The following is a 17,812-nucleotide window of genomic DNA, read 5'->3' on the forward strand; positions in this document are numbered from 1 at the left end:
AATTTGCGAGGATAGCCTCGCATGAATGTCAAAATAATGCGTAGGTAAGCTGATTACGTTCGAAAGAAGATCACTCCGATGTCCTTTTTAGCGAACGTTTGTTCTCTCCAAAATGTGTGTTTACGCCGACGTGCATTTGTCTGGACTGGGTTACAAGCTGCAGTTCGCATTGCCTATTCCACGTTCCCCGCGGCGGTAAATGGTTAAAAACATACACAATTTAAACGCGGCACGCGACAAATTTATTTCGAGTTTATCTACCGCCCAGGACGATACGACTTAAACGTTATGGTGTCACGCGGTTTGCGATGTCGCCGACGATTTTAAAATTCGCGTGTTTCGCACGACGAAACTCCGCGACGGTGGTCGTTTTTAATTCTCGGCAGACACTGTCAAATCACGGAAAAGGAGAATGAAAACGCGTGTCACGGGGAAACACCAAGGCAGCAGAAATGTTTTCTACTCGGTGAACAATTATTCATGTCGAAAAATATCGCTGGAATGAATGCGTTGGATCGGACAGCGGGAGAGTTATCTAATTGCATTAACCAACTTCCAACGGGGGACAAAGGGGTGGTTTTGCGCGGTTTTAAATCGCTTGGTTAAATCGATGCGCCGTGGAAAGAAAAACGGAGCACTGCTATGCCGTTTATATTGTGCATAATTTTGAAGCGGAAGGAGAAATATCTGACAATAAATAGGAATCAATGTATGAAAACCGTTTATATTGTAGTATATTTATCTGCTTTTTCTGACATTCCTTTTAATAGTAGCGTACTTCATATTTCGTAAGTATGTTGCAAGTCCTACTTTCTGAACCCGTTATTCACACAGCTACTCCAAAAACTGCCTAAATTTTGTTTCCTCCACCTTACAACCCGCAAATAATTCCCCCATTAACCCGCAAAGTTCAAAACACCATTCGTACTTTTCCAAATAAAGTTCGTCCTCCTCCCTCTCTAATCGCAAATGAAACAAACAATTTAATCCCATCTGCATCGATCGGCGCGATTCGAGCGGCATTACCGTTATCGAGCCCTTTGTCCAATCTTCCCCACGGAACTCTCGAACTGCCATCAAACCTTATCGCGCTAATCAAGATGAAACAATCAACGTTCCCTCCCCGAGAACCCGGTTAACTCTAATCGTTACACGCGCGCAGACACTCTCGCCCCTGTGCTCGGCCCGTTGAAACGGCCACTTGTAAGCAAGAAAGATTGCAAACTGGTTCTACACCCTCGAAATGACACATCGATTGCAATTTCTCCCTCTCTCTCTCGCTCTTCGTTTTTTTTTTTTTGTTATCGAAGATTCGAGGCACACCGGAGTCCCACCCACACAGCCACTCTTTGACGTTCGACCGGACGCTTATCGATCGCGGAATTTATTTCTTTTCGTATCTCTTCAGTCTCCGCCGCCATTGTCCGTCTCCGTTCAACTCGTGGCCAACCGTGATAAGCCAACCCTCTCGCTCTTCTTCTCTCCGGTTGTTCCGTTTCTCTCTGGAACGAACTCTCATCCGGCTACTATCGCCGATCCCGCTCTTTATCCCGAATCACCGTGAGCTCCGCTCTCTCATTCCCATTTTGTTTCCCACCATCCCTCCCGAACGGTTGCACGGATAGGTGAGATTAAGCTCCGCAATGACGCGCGGCTACGGTTATCAGGAGATTGCATTTTAGCATAATAGGCAACGGGGGTGCATTGTACCCGTTTCGAGGGACGTGCGTCGCGAGAGTGATGTGCGTCGGGCATTTATCATGGTCAGGTATTCCAGACTCCCTCCCGCTCTTTCTCTCTTTCTTCTCTCCGACCGGTCGGGATAACCGCGACGCATATACGCGGCTGGATGCGGAGGGGCCGGTTGCATTCATCGCCGATGCATGACTACTCTCCGTATTCGATGCATTTTGAGGGCATAATACCCGATGGAACGCCGCCGAGAGCGCGCCTTATTTATGCAAATCGGCTGCTGTGACGTAGCGTCGCGCAAATCTTGCGTTACCCCACCCCTTCCCCGTATCTTTTGGTTCCATCTGCTCGATTTCAATAGGGACCTTGCGTGGTCGCCGATACCGTCATTCCGGTTCCATTGTAGATCGCGACAAATAATTTTCGTTTGGTCGACTCGATCGACAGCGAGTCGCAGAAGTAGTCGGTCGAACATCGTTTAGAGGTGTACAATTGCAGAATTGTGCTGTACTTTATTGATTTGTAAATAAATAGCTTCCTAAGCCGAAAACTGGTACTGGAATGTTTGATCGTCTAAATTGTTAGCTATGTGTAATGAGACTGTCGAGTGTAAAGGGTTAAAGTAACCGTGTTCTTCGAGCGAATTTAAAATAAGAATTTGTTCCCCTCTGCACCTTAAAATATTTCTCTGTGAAATGTATTCTGCTTGCTGTACAAAACAAATTTTATAATATGCGCAGAATTACTTTATTCTTCCACTCGTTAGATCCCGCGTATCCTTGCGTAAGTAACTACGTTCGGTGTGCAAACATCCCATCGGTGGTACGCGATTTTCATGGGTTAGATAGCTCGCTTTGTTCAGGTGTGTGCGGAATCATATGCTAATAGATATCTAAAATAAACTCTTTAACCTATTTCAACGTTGCATTACTCCCGTACACGCGTAACATCTTCATCCATGAACGGTTCGCTTCCTGACTTTGTAACGATATCAGTATATCTCCTTAAATGATTGATGCTACTTCCATGAAACGTATGCAAATTATCCAAGGGGAATTGAATTCTATTTATTTTATATTATTAATGTTCATATTTCCTGAAACGTATACAAATGATCCAAAGAACCGTATTGTAATATTTCATTTTATATTATTAATGTCACTGCTTTAATTTATTCTATGTTTCGTGAAATACATTTGTGACACCAGAAAAACGTTAAAATATAAGAACTTCATTACCAATCCATGCCAGGATAAATGATCAACTCTCTTTCTCATGTTAGTCATTCTATCTACTTCAGAAATCTTTTTAACTTATTTCATTAATCCTCTGTCTGCAAGGATCGATGAAGACCCTTCTGCCGTTTCTCTAAAATAAAAAAAGAGTGACTTCAATTCCCCCTTCCGAACTGTCTTTAAATCCCATTAAGCAATATCGTAGATACTTTAGAAAGCAACCCCAAGTGCTATATAGCCCAGAACAGTGAACAAACTTGGCGTGGACATAAACGACCCGGTTTGCAGGCCACCCTAATGAAAGTAACACTCCAGACAGAGGATGTACACTAACTTCGACATAGAATTCGACGAGCCCATCATCGCAGTACTAATAGATAACTAAATTTCTAAACAGAACCTCCGTTAAACAGCATCGCTGAACTTCATCCCAAAACCGCGGTCAGCGAAATTATTAAAGAAAGAAACGCGTATCCCGGACATTAACAAATGCCAAACATTAACAACTTTCAACGTTAAACAACACGGGAATTACCAGAGCGCGCTACTAACGAGTAGCATTAGCGAACTTCGCCCCCTTCCGCTGTTTCTTCATGTCCACTATGCGACGCAATGTTGACGACATCTTTGACACTCCGCGACAGTCGTTGGTGAAAAAAATTTTAACCAGCGCTGTATGCCCACAGCTAATTAACCTGCGCACGTATGCGCAGCGCACGCCCGGCCGTTCCCATTCTAAGGGCATAATAAATTTCCTCCTTCATCTCGCGCAAACACGCCAGCTAGTAGACAAGGCGAAACACAGCACTGACCTCCGCGCATTGCCTTTGTCTATTTAGAGTGCACTCTCCTCGCAGTCTCCACGAGAACTTCGCTTCGGCGGTGGAAACAGTCGTGTTTCATCGTTATGTAAGCTTAACTTGGATTAATATTTCTTCCTTTTAAAGCCCCTGTCGAGGTCCGTGAATTTTCCGGGCCATCAGGGTACTACGTGACAACGACGTCTTTCGTGCCGCTCCCTCATCTTGATTCTCCAAAAGCACTCGTATTCGCATCCATATCGCGACGGCTCCCCCATTTCGCCACTGGCTTCCAATTTCTTTTCACCGTCTTTTTTGCGATACACTCTTATTAGCCGGGAAACTGACGTTGCCGGGGCGAACAGTTCGTGACTCGACTTTTTTACAGGTCTTCATACCAGCCACGGTCCTTTTAATCCCGTGCAACAGCCATATTTCGAGATAATATCGTTGTACCTAACGAATATCACACAACGCGGCCGGCATTGCGATGCAAATTAGTCGGGGGAGGTCGCTAATGCTAACGACGAGCAGGAGAATTACTTTATCAAAGAAGAACGTCGTAAATGGAGACCTCTGACGAGTCGTGGGCAAGATGCAACTGAATTCGCGGTAGGTTTCCGCGTAGCGAGATAAACGAATGTGTCGTGGCCAGGATTGGGTAAATTGTTATTCGTTGAATAAAGATAATCGAGGGTTACTTTTATTCGTTAGTCGAAGCTTGTATTTGGACAAAGATTTTGTCTGTCCTTGCTGTAGCGTAGGAGAGAAATACTGCTCTGCTCGCTAGTCATTTGGAAATGTTTTTCGCTGCTCTTTCGGACAGGTTCGAAGTAGATTTCGCGTTATTTATTTAGCAGGGAGCACAGCCAGGTTCGCAACGGCGCGAGCGATTAACCGAATGCACGAGCAGCGAAGGGTAATTGGTTTCGGCGAATCAGCGTGCAGTCGTCGGAACGTGCCGCTTATAACGCTTCTGTGTTTGTTGTAATTAGGATGTCAACGAATAATGCGTGTCCGGTAATTATCGATGATATCTGACTTTACCGACCGGGACATTCGGATTAATTTCGATACTGAATTCGACGGGACCCGTTGGTAATTAGTTTATTATGTTTGCCGTCGCGCTCGCTCCCCTTTAGGGAGTTCTACGCAACGGGGGTAAGATATTTAGCGTTCATCAAGAGTCCACGGATTAATGAATGTTTAATGTCGATTGAAAATTCCCTGCGAAAATTACGCCTATAATGGTGAATGTTATTGCGAAAGTACACAACGGTTTGGCGAGTCGTTCTTTCGATGGAGGTTGAAAGAGTTTAATGAGATTAAAATGGTAGTCGAGACTTTCGTTAAAATTCGTTTCATGATACTTTGAATTTAATATTTGTACAAGGAGACATGGATGAAAATTAATAATAATAAAAAGAATTGATATCTTGCGAATCGTTATCACTCACGAAAATGTGAAATTTGTATGTGTTAAGAATTCAATCTTTCCAATAGATGAATTACTTTTCACTATCTTCCGTAACAAGGATGCGACTTTCATCGTTCACAGAAATCGTCCAATAGCCTGCGCCAATTTCTTGGTAATTATGACGTTTTTACAGTAACTGTAATAATAAGAGAATTCAATTTTCCCTCGGAAATGAATTTCGCGATTCCGCGCCTAGCCGAGCTAAGAATTTTCAAAAAATAACGGAGGAAAAAGTCTCAGGGGCGGAAATTAATTCCGAGACTTAATGAAAGTGGTAATGAGCGACGAAGATTAAGGATATAAAGCAATCGCCGTGAAACTCTATTGTCAAACGATTTTCATATTTTACACCGTTCCTCACTTATCGAGTTGTTAAGAGAAAGGAGATGGAGGAAGGCGAAGAAAAAATGTCGGCGTCCGTTCGCGCCAAATTCGATGTGTAACCCTTTTGATCTCACTTCACGCTTCGGGGGCATACTATTAACGCTCATCCTGGTTCTTTTCTGGTACTAATCTTTCCTCCATCTTCAGTTCATTTATTTATTCACCGAATAAGTGACGCTCACCTGACTATTTTATGTATTTATCTTACCTTTATCTTCAGTTTATTTATTTACTCACTGAACGAGTGTTATTTTTATGAACAATTGTTTCGTATTCATACTGTAATCAGAGTCGACTACACAGAATAAAAATCCAGGATTTATTTGTAAAAATAAAAGCTACCAACTGCTGATCCTGCGGCAAGCGACATGCAGTCAACCGCGGGAGGGTGGTAGCTACACAAATAATTCTTTTATTCTTATTCTTACAAATAAATCTCCAATTTCTATTTTCCATTCAGGATACAATTTACCCCTTTTGCCTCCGACAAAAATCAACAACACAATCAACGTTTATCTCCGATCGCAATTGTAAATCGAGCCGCACTCGGAGCACCGTTTGCTCTGGCTTGCAACGCCGATCGATATCCTCAATTTTCGAGGCTCATTATAAGTATAATTAGACCTCGAATCTAATTTCTGTCGCGAAATTTTCTACTTTTTCGAAAACTGCAATCCCCGCGGCGCGAGCTGGCTCCGCTCTTCGCGGTCCTCTCGCCGCTGGCAATTTTAAACTCGCTACATATAAATTGGACCGTTCTTCGCAATTCTATTTCGCGCACTCATCCTCGCGGAGGATCAAAAATCGCGTGCACCCGCGAGAGACTGCGGGGCCCTCGTTTCCCGAAGCGTTTTAATCCTCGGGAGCATAAATTGTTTTGCCCGCGCCAAGAAAGCCGGTTTACTTTACGGATCCTTTGACGTTGAAATAGAAGGCGCGCCAACGCAGCGAAAAAGTCTCGGGCTTCCTCGCGTAGCTGTCGGTGGCGACCGGCGCATCTTCGAAGTATACACCGTTTTTCTTATTGCATTTCAAATATCTTGTTTTTCCCACTCACTTAGCATAAACCGTCGTCTCCGAATTCATTTAAACCTGTTAACCGTTTGTTTTCTCGCTGAAACTGGTTACGCGCGAATCCCAATGAAACGATGCAGCAATCAAATTTTTATGATCTGTTTACCCACAGCAGCGGACGAATAAATTAAGACGAAGGAGGCTTATTTCAATTAAACGTCTATTATACTCTATTCAGCTTGCTCCTTTTCAGTGATAGGTTTGCTGACGGAAAAGTGTAGATTAAAATTTCTGAACATTATTTCAACATTTTCTTTCTCTACCTTTCTCTATTTTATTTCTCGTGAAACTTCCCTTCTCATTATCGAGGAGTTTCAACACCGGTCTCGTCGTCCTTTTTCTCGAATTACCACGATACGAATCCGATACATAATCACTTATACACAGATGAATAGAGGCATTTAATGCAGTGCCTGTTGACAAAACGAAATAACCAGATTATCGTCTGTCATCATCTAAGAATAACCTGGTCGCTATCCGTCATTAAGAACCTAGTTTAGTTTGGATTACGGTTGGCAGCCTCTACTCTAGGGTTAACCGCTATCGAGAATAGAGCGGCAGAATGATCGACACCGGACCTGAAACTAAGCGAGGCCACCTCGCAATCTGGGTTAAGTCCGACCGAGATAATTAACGGTCACTAGTAATTAAGCAGATTATTGCTACGTCGCGAAAAATAGTTCCCGGCTGCCACTGCTCTCACCCTAAAATTCTTTTTTATCCGGTCATATGAAATTAAAACTCATTTTAGTAAAAATAAACAACCTTAAATGATTCCCAGTGTAAGGGTCCGAGGAGCTCGACTGTATCAATGCTCTCGCAGGCGTTGTTGCAGCCCGCGAAGGGAGAAACACTCAGCAGTTTGTAAATTTGATTTCACCCCCGTCTTTCTCCATTCGACGAACGACCGAGGCCCTCCTTTCCCTATCCTAGTGCGCGCTCTTCGCTCGCATATCGCATCCTGCAAAGTTACGGTTGCGTGGTTCTCGACTCCCGGTTATAACGAATTCGGGGATCGCCGGACGAGGGGGGCCAAGGAGAGGAAGGGTTCGAGGAAGGGCAGATTGGACTAGAGCGGCGCAAACCGAGAGAACGAGCGAGACGGAGAGAAAGGAGGTGGAACAGAACGATGATTCAAGGATATAATATGCCTCGACGGACCTGAAAACGCCCGCGTACGATTCCGCGCGAACGACGACGGATTGGGGAACGGAAATTAATCGACGGAAGTTTCTTCTTTCTTCCCTGACAATTCACACCGCGGTTAATCCCCGCTTTCAAGTCACAAAATTGGGGACCATCGACTCATTTGAAAGCAGGCCATGTAGCGATTTCTATTTCGAGCTCGAAAATATTTATACAAGTGACACGATAGAAATAAAAAATTCAATGAGAAGTATCATTTCGTACTGAATACACCTATTGATATCTAGAAATAAAATAAATTCAGAATATATGTACGATTTGTCTTGTTCTATCGCGTTCGGATAAACAAATAATTTCATTCGCGTCTCCCTTTCATAGCTTTCTTTCGTAGAAACTCTCGGTACTTCATATTTAAAAATATACCGAGTTGATTTTTCATTGACCGAACAATGGATGAAAATTTGCAATAGAAAGATTTATATGAGCAAGATTTCTTTATTATAGTTGGTAGATTTCCAACCAGGGAGTGACCACTTCGGATGTTTGATTTCCATCGTTTCACGGATTCTACGCAAATACGGAGCGGCGAGGCATGAATGCGAACGAGGATCAATACAAAAATGGTCCTTTATCTCCGTGAAATGTTAATCCCTCAATGGAAACAATTTTATTGCGCAAAAACTAGCTCCAATGCTGCGATAATCGATGAACGGTTCATTCTTGACATCATTCTGATAAATTGAGCTATTAATATTCCACATCTAAAAGTGAATATTTAATGAAATTTGCAAATTGATCTCAACGGTAGGTCACGCCGAGGTGAAAGTGTTAGACACAACGGAAATAAAATCAATATGACAGAATATCAATATTTTTCAACTATACATCTTAAAATAAGAAAAGATAAATTTAACAGTCTCTATCAAGCCATTAATGTATCGATCCTCCGCTGTGAAATAATCTTCAGATACACAAAGATAACTAAATATAATCCCTAAAACTAAACGATACAATCATCAATAGCCGCATGGTCCACACTAAATTTACTTCCCTCATTATAGCCATAAGCTCTAGCACTAATTATTTTAAACTTGATCCAAATCAATTTCATCGGACACCGTCTATAAATTTCCTCGACGAGCAGCCGCTTTCCGTAGCTGGGATATTCAAACCACTGAAAAATATATTTTCGAACAATTCAGAGTGTACACGAGTCGTTAAACAATCGTAATATCGTTAACTGTCGCACGAAAACGATTTCAAATATACGTTCCGCGAGGGCTCCGTTAATAAAGAGTCGCAAATGATTTAATATCAAAGCGGTGGGCCAGGACAAAACGTAATAGCGCGTCGAGAGTATAATACGGTCCAACGGATTCGAAAACAGCCGCGCGCGATTCGCACGAATGACGGATGAAAGAGAAACGGAAATTAATCGGAGGCCGGCGTCTCTTTTTTCTCCCAACAACCCCCGGCATTTTGTCCGGGTAGATAGAGATCGTTTGAAGAACGACCGCTATGACTAGAAAATGTAGCCCCGCTGTAGGAAAATCGGGCAAGAAAATTCGCGATCCCGACAGGGGAATCAGGAATGCGAAAATCGCTTAACGTCGACGCGACATTCAATTTTCTGGCCCGAGGAAATTGCGCGGCTAACGCTGCCAGACCCTCCAGGACTTTCCAGCAGAAGAAATTACGACGGGTTCGATAGTCGAAACGCACTTCTGCTTAATTACTCAGAAATCGTACCTCAAGATGAAATCGAGGAGGATGAAACGTGTACTTCGATAGGAATTTCGAGCCGGGGATAATAGATGAGCAACATTTCATACGGTATTAATTAAATAAAGAAAAGTACAATTTGAAGTATAGATTGGATACATCTCAGCGAACAGTTTGTCTGATAATGAGAATAGTAATGAGTCTGGGAAATGATTCTCACTTCAGCTATTCGTGCAGGTATTCGATCGAAGCGTCGCGTCGTGGGTAAATTAGATGTGAAAAAAGAACTAGCGAGAATCATGGAAAATTACAAAAGCAAAAGATTAGAGAAAAAGTATCGAACTCACGTGTAGCTTTGAATTCCGGGTGTAAGGTAGCTGCAAGTACTGTCCAACGCTTCTTAAAGAAAACTGCAACAATTACAAAAAAAAAAAAATAATTATACTTCATTCAAAGAATTGGTGCCAAAGAAACAGCTTGGCTTGATTTGACACAATCAACACGCAATGTTTTCAGTCATGTGAATTCTCCGATGAAGGGAAATGTCAAGAGTACAGTGTGCGTAGATAGAATATGGCGTTATAATAAAGCAAATGGCGATGGTAACTGAATCGACAAGAACTCATACATTCGACGACCTCGAGGATTCCTGAATATATGTAAAAATCATTTGTAGAATGATCGCGAGAACTAGGAAGTGCATTCATGTGCTGTCAAAGCGTACGAAACATCGGTGTCAATATCCGTATTTGCTTACAAAAGACGCGCGGCATTCGCGTACAAATGATGGCTCGCAATAATGATGCTTCAAATGCTCGCTGAATCGCGTGGTAAAAAGAAAAGAATCGTAAAATCGTCGCCTAGATATACCGCGCCCGTAAAAAAATGTTATTGCGAGAGAGAGAGAGAGAGAGAGAGAGAGAGAGAGAGAGAGAGAGAGAGATATCTGATTTTTTTCATAGAGGTGACGAATAGTACAAATTGCGAGGGTTTCCTATTTTTATAAATTTAAATAAGAGAATCGTCGAAGTTTTAATATTCAGGAATTTTTTTATAAATGTATATAAAAAAAATGTTTTAAAAATAATTGTGCAAGATAATTTGGCCCGGAAAATTGATTGACGATAATTTGTCTCATTCAGTTTGGTTTAAATACCTCGATTATAAATAATTTAAAGGAGTCACAAATGTAGCAGGTATCGTTTCGATTTTCACTACATTTAACCTAAATGACTCTAATGAAAACAGATTACAGTTTAATATGCATACATATTGCAGTCTGATTTCTATGAAATTATTTAGGTTCATTAATGGTTCACAAATTGATATCGAAACGGATCCAAAGTTTAACGTTCACTAAAGTTAAACAAATGTTTTATTCATTGGATTTCTAACAAAACAACATACAATGCGAGCTCGATACAGTCGAGTCTCGATCGCGTTAATCATTAATAATATTGTCGGAAGAGAAAGAACAACACGGAACGAGAATGAAGCTGACGTTAATTATATCTATAAAAAAAAAAAAAAACCATTACCTTCGTCATAAAGATTATGGAACCTATTTATTTGTATCCCCAATATTTCAACACAAATTACATCTATTTCTACGATTCTTTCTGTAACTTCCTGTTTGTGGAACGCGTCTATCGAATAAAAAGAAATTCTACGGTTAATTGACGTACTAGCGAACTAGGAAGCTTTAAGATCTCGCGCTTCTTCGTCCGAGTAAATAAAGCTAGAAAATTGCGATTCGGTCGCAAATACGTATTTATAAATAGTCAATGACACGTTCGAACGTAAAAGTAATCAAGAGACGACACGCGCTGGCGGAGGGAACAGAGAGAACGGCAATAATGAATCCCGAGCACAGCTCGGTGGAGTCGAAAATAGGCGTTTTACACGAACGAAGCGGAGAAGAAAGGAACGGAAATAATGGGGGGAGGGATTTCTTTTTATTTTCGCGGGTGTCTGTGCGCGTTTAGCTCGTCGATATAAAAATCATCGGGGAAACGATTCGAAGCGTATCGATGGCCCGATAACGAGTCGATTACACGCGTACAGTTACGTAAATATGCGACGATGAAAGCAATGGTGGCTGCGACGGGAACGCCTGGCAGGCATAAATTACATTTGCATCTTGTACCGTATTTTCTATACGGGAATAGGTGCAGCGAGAGGTATGCAGATAAGGATATGAATAATATTTCATATTCCGAAATTAAGCGGATCGCCTAATCTCGCGACTTTTGTCATTCAGATGGGAAGGCGAGAACAACTGCGACCGAAATTGGAGCCGAAAAGGTCCGGAACACGACACGTTAAATGCGCTGAATTGAAGGAATTCAATTCTCGTTAAAAATTTGTTTTTAGTTAGAAATAAATTACCACTATTCTTCACCCTTTATATACAGGGTGTCCCAAAAGTCGGGGAGGAGCCGGAAATGGGAGGTAGCTGTGACGATTCTGAACAACAATTTCCTTTGCAAAAATGTCGGATGGGGCTTCGTTAAGGAGATATTAAGCGAAAACCCCGACCAATCAGAGCGCGCGTAGACCGTTGGAGCGGCCGCGGTAGCGAAGGCTACGCGCTAGGCGGCAGCGTCAATGTCCTTCGATGCACGTCGGGTCACTTGTTCGCGTACAAGCGCGGCCGCCGGCGCGTAGCCTTCGCTACCGCGGCCGCTCGAACGGTCTACGCGCGCTCTGATTGGTCGGGGTTTTCGCTTAATATCTCCTTAACGAAGCCCCATCCGACACTTTTGCAAAGGAAATTGTTGTTCAGAATCGTCACAGCTACCCCCCATTTCCGGCTCCTCCCCGACTTTTGGGACACCCTGTATAATATTTTCCAGGTTTTGGTGGATAATATTTAATATTCTGATAGAATAAACTGCTGTAATATCGGAGCCAATCTCTCATAGAATTATTCATCAAACGATTTCATCCGTACGAATCAACGATGAGTAATCGAACGTGAAAATTGAGCATATAATTTCCCAGCGATTCATATTACAATTTGCACAATCAATTTTCCATAATGTTGTTCTGTAAATGTTATCCTATATAATGGATGAAATTATTTGATTATCTTTCAGTTCTATTTCAATATGCTCTGGGGGAAATTACTTAAATATCCGTATAATATTTTGACGCAATTCAAAATGTCATACGGTCGAATTGGTGGCATTATTCGATTACTATATTTATCCTTGGCTTTCGAGTAAATATCTTAATAGATTAATTTCTAACCAATTCTTTGAAAGGTTAAGCCAAATATGGATGTTTATTTGCGGTCAAGCTTCCTGTACCCGTGTCTCCAAAAATAAAACGTCCAATACGTGGATAATTTAGGAACAAACGAGTCTTTGATAACTACGATAACGAACACGGCACCAATCCTCGCGCGACGAGTTTAAAACATTGACATCAATGTAACAATTTCTGACACACAAAGGGATAATCCAGTGCAATTATGTGTCAAGGAACGCCGCGCGACGACGAACGAGAAAATAGGGGCGAATTTAACGCGAATAGGAGACGACAGAGAAGCGAAAATTAATCCCGGAGAACCTCTGTTCTATCGAGCTTCGAAAATCACTCGCTGAAAGATTACGGGGGACTTTTGATACAAACTTTCCCTGGATAAATTCGACAATCTCCAACTACAACAATAATCAACTATTAAAATGTCTCGTTTTAACATTACCCAATAATGAAGAGATTATTAATCGAGTGTTACACTCGACCAGCAAACATCAGGGAAAACAATGAAATTTGATGGTTAATTACGAGAAATAAAATGTTAACGAAACGTGAAGATAGTAAAAATAACAAAGAAAGAACGTAACTAAGACTTGAAGAAAAGGCTCGCTTGAGAGTAGCATGAGAGAGTAGCGTGAGAGTCAATTTCGTGCAGTTTCATCAATGGCACACTTTTTGCGCAGCCTCTTGCCACAAAATATCTTTAAACGGATATTACACCATAATATAAATGCAAATACGTACAAGACACAGCCCCAGGACCGATTTCCATTATTACGTAGGTCGTGGAGGTACCATTCCGCGAATTGCCGACGGTCGGCGATATAAAAGTTTCCCAAGGTAAAGGAGAAGATCAGGTAGACAGATAAATCATATTACGTCGTAAGACGCACGGGAATGGAGAAGAAGTTTCAAGTAGGCAGCACACTTATAAATAATTAATAACTCATAATGCATAATACAGGAGACAGCGAGGAGACCGACCCGTCGAAGAGGGGAAAATGATGCGACCAGAGGGAAGGGGATGCTCGGAGGGGGTACACAATATGCCCCGAGAGATCCGAAAGGAAAAGCTCGCCTACAACAGGCAAAAGAAACGAAGATTAATCGACGTGAATCCTTTCTTTTTTTTTTCTTACCTCCCTTTCTCTGTCTATCTATCCGCGCGTCCGCTCATTCTGAAGCGTGCTTTTTCGCTGGAAGCGGAGGCGTTTGGAGGAACCGACCATAAAATAGCAAACCTTTTCCAAGAAAATTTATCGAGCTATCGGGGAAATCTGGCGTCGCAGAAACGATTGGTCGCTTCGGGTAAAAAGCTCAGCGAAAGTAAAAAAAAAAAAAAAAAAAAGAAAGAAAGAAAAAAAAAGAAAAAAGGGAGAAAGAATGGAGAGTAACGTTAAGGACTCTCGTCGCGAGAAGGCGAACCTCGACGACGCAAAAAAAAAAAAAGAAATTTAATCGGCAGTATGGAAAGTGAAAAATACGGTCGCCAAGCGTCGGAAAAACCGGAACACGCCTCGATTCTTGGTCCCGCGTCAAGTTCCGCGTTATTTTCCCGCCTTTCGTCGTATTCTACCCTTGAATATTACGCGCGAAACTCGAGCGGATATACTTATCGATATTTAAAATTATTACGAGGCGGGTGAGCGACCCGGTTACGCCCGGACCGTTGGATGGTCAGAGTCAACTTTAACCATCAGATTTTACGGCTCGAAATAAAGTTTGGAAGTTCGCGGAGGGCAAACTTCCGTCGAAGCGTTTGGAAACATTAACTGGGACCTCACGTCCGAGACTTAAATTGTCCCTACGTGTGCGTTAGGGTGGGCCTTGGCTGTACTTGCAGGAACATTGTTGGTAGAGGATACGTAGCCTCCTGAAAAATATATCTTTTGGTGCGGGAAGGAAATTTGAGTGAAACTTGATGGAACTTGACGAAACTTGATGAAGCGTGTAAAAGTTCATGCTTAAATTTTGAGAAAAAAAATTGTACACGTTTCATCCTGCATGAATTAAAAAAAGGCACTACGTCTAAATATGCGATTGAAAGTATTTATAAAATACATGATAAGTACGTTCCGTAGTTAAGAAACTGTTAAAAGGTTTCCCCGACTAGCCATGGCCAGGTCGACCACTAGAATTGGATGATGAAGCTCTAAAGTCTCTAATCGAAGTAGAACCGCGTTCAACCGCAAAGAAAGTAGCGGAAAGACTGAATTCCATCAACGGTAATAGTGTGTATCAAACACTTAACGATGATTGGAAAAGTATCGAGAGTTGGGAAATTGGTTTCGCGTGAACTGTAACCAACTGTATCCAACGCGTGAACATTTAGGTTTCATTGTAAACCCGACAACAGAGAGAACGCAGAGAGAACAGTCGATAACAATCGAATGAAATAAATAACAGGCTTAAAAATGATCATGTTTTGTAATCGATATATCAGGTTGGCCAAAAAGTCCGTTCAGTTAGCGGTACAGTGAATGGGTTAAATACCGTACTGTACTCAACGAAAATTAATAAAATCAACTTCATTTTCAACTGATTACGATAAATCTAAAGTAATTTTCAGTCTCAAAATCTTGACCAGAGTTTCTCTCTTTTTTGGAGAAAACTGCAATCGAAAATGTTTGGAAAGTCCTGCTTCGAACGTTCACTTTCGAATTTTGAGTCCTGGCGCGCGGTCGAGGACGGTCACATTTCGTCAGGTGGACCCACCCATGAGCGACGGTCACTTTCGGATATTAGGTTTCGGGAAAAAGAATTCGTCGACGGTCCGGGGAACGCACCTGGTGGAGCAGCCGTCCGGCAAACCAACAATTCGACCGGTCGATTCTTTTTTCTCTACAAAAGAGCGTCTCAGTGGGCAGCAATTTTTGGCCTTACCTTTCCTTAGAAGTCATTTGGATAGAAGGGAGGAGTGTGCAAGCAAGTAACGCTCGAAATACTATTCAATACCCTGGAAATCCTGGCTCGTTTCAATTCTCGGGACATGCGCCGAAACGCTCGAAGTGCTCCGAAATTTCACTCAAAATGTACCAGTGAACGAAATACCGAAATAACGAAATATCCGAAACGTATTGATGATTTAATATTTAACTATCAGTGAACATTGATACAAATTGTAATAGTGAAGGTAATACTGAATATTAATTCGCAACGTATGATACTATTCAATTCAATACTGAATATTAACTCGTAATGTATCATTGAATCTGATACTAAATATTAATTCAAATTGTAATAACGAAAGTAAAACCGAATATTAATTCAGAATGTATTACTGTGAATGTGATATTCGATATTAATTTACAAAAATATTCTTTCTTCGTACGCTTCAATTCGTTAATAATACATCTATTACTTTTTATGCTACAAATAAAATAATATTTATAAATATTTCGATTAAACCTTGGACGTATAAACATAAACAAAGGCACTGATGCACGGTTTTGTTGGCGTACGTACGGTATTCCAATCACGATACGTTTAACATTCACGTTTTGCTTCTGTATCCTCCGGTATATGTATATTCGACTTTTTCAAAAATGAATGTACGCCTCATCATATTTTACTCCGTTCTCCCAATTTCATTTCGGAAGCAATGCAAAATCAATACAAAATTCGCGGTTTGCTGGAACATATTCAGTATTTTCCGCTTTCCTATGTAACGTTCAATTGCGTTTTCACATTTAGAACATTATAATCTAAAACGTCTGCTGGCCTAGTTCTCGCGGAAAGGAAAATAATGCAAGCTTCACCGACAAAAGAATTTTAAGTCAACATTCAAAAAATTCTCGAGCTAGAATCTACTTTGTGTTAATCTTCAATCTGATTTCGCGTATGTATAAACAGACAGACTTTCCATTAATTTTGTTCTCGCTGACCGGTTGAGCGCGGATTTTTTATTAAGAACGATATTAATATTTGATCGCCTGTCTTGCCAGGTGGTAGCATTAACTTGCGTCTTACGTGGTAAAAGGACGCGATAAATAATTAACTCAACGCGAACGCGTCCTGCATTCTCAATTTCACTCGTTGCATTTTTAATCTATTAACGGCGTAAAATGAATTCACATTCACCGGGAATAATTAAAATTTTCGAATAATGCGCAACCCGGTGCCCCGTGAAATCTCCAACGGCCGCATTATAATTTTAATAATTGCGAATTACCGTGAGAAATTTAAATCTGACACGAACTCGTTTGCGCGTAAAATCTGCCTATTACTTTCAATCGATAAAACTTTTATCTTATCGTGGCTTCGACGCATCGAGGTTGCCTATAGCAGGGTTCGTGAATTTTTGTCAATCACACATAACTTTTTGTAGTATCTTTGACTCTTCGAAGTACGAATTTTTAAATTAAAAAAAAAATCCCAATTGTACAGAGATTTTATTTAATTAAAATATAGAAAAGCAGTGTATCAATTTTTCAAGGTGGATTGAATGTGATACATCAAATGAAGTAATTAATTTTTCGTTCTTTTTTCAGACCGTTTACACACATCCTACGGAACCACTATGCATATAGTATTCCACGAGCGCGCAGTTTGGGAAACGCTGGTCTAGAACAAAGCGCGGAAAATTGAAAGTAAACGAAAATTACGCTGACAGGAAATAGAGTTTACGAAACGGGAGGAAATTCAGATGAAAGGCCATTGTGGTCAATAGAAAGGAGTGATACATAATAGAAGAATGTGCTACGAGTTCGGTCGATTCTCAATATAAAGTCAATAAATTCACCGATATGTGAACGTGAAGTTACAAAGCGACATCTGTCCCCGTTTGCGGAGTGCACAGATCTACGCGATAGAATAACAGCCAAAGAACGAAGAGAAAAATAGCACTGGAATAACTGTACGCGAGATCCAACCACGATCCTGTTGATTACTGCTTTACGTGCGTTTATTTTTTTCCATTTCTCGAACATTTCCACCGATAAATTCCAAAATGGACGTGAAATTCGAACGAAGTAAAAGAAAAGAAAATCAATTGTTCACAAAAAGGGGGTCACGTTAAG

At 41.3% G+C, this 17,812-nt stretch overlaps 2 protein-coding genes across 9 annotated transcripts in view; both read right to left on the minus strand.

Annotated features, from left to right (window-relative positions):
• Positions 1-17,812, minus strand: part of LOC128888228 (endocuticle structural glycoprotein SgAbd-2-like) — a 469,661-nt gene that overhangs the window by 126,864 nt on the left and 324,985 nt on the right. The window lies entirely within an intron of this gene.
• Positions 1-17,812, minus strand: part of LOC128888209 (leucine-rich repeat-containing protein 4C-like) — a 261,312-nt gene that overhangs the window by 93,922 nt on the left and 149,578 nt on the right. For 6 of the 8 annotated variants that reach the window (XM_054144899.1, XM_054144898.1, XM_054144896.1 and 3 more), the window contains one exon: positions 9,878-9,940. The exons of the other annotated variants lie outside the window; for them this stretch is intronic. In XM_054144899.1, the coding sequence (XP_054000874.1) occupies positions 9,878-9,940 (63 nt within the window). The remainder of the gene's footprint in view (positions 1-9,877; positions 9,941-17,812) is intronic. 8 annotated transcript variants of the gene reach the window in all.

The sequence above is a fragment of the Hylaeus anthracinus genome, unplaced genomic scaffold (assembly GCF_026225885.1).
Source record: "Hylaeus anthracinus isolate JK02 unplaced genomic scaffold, UHH_iyHylAnth1.0_haploid 11989, whole genome shotgun sequence".
NCBI classification, from domain to species: Eukaryota; Metazoa; Arthropoda; class Insecta; order Hymenoptera; family Colletidae; genus Hylaeus; species Hylaeus anthracinus.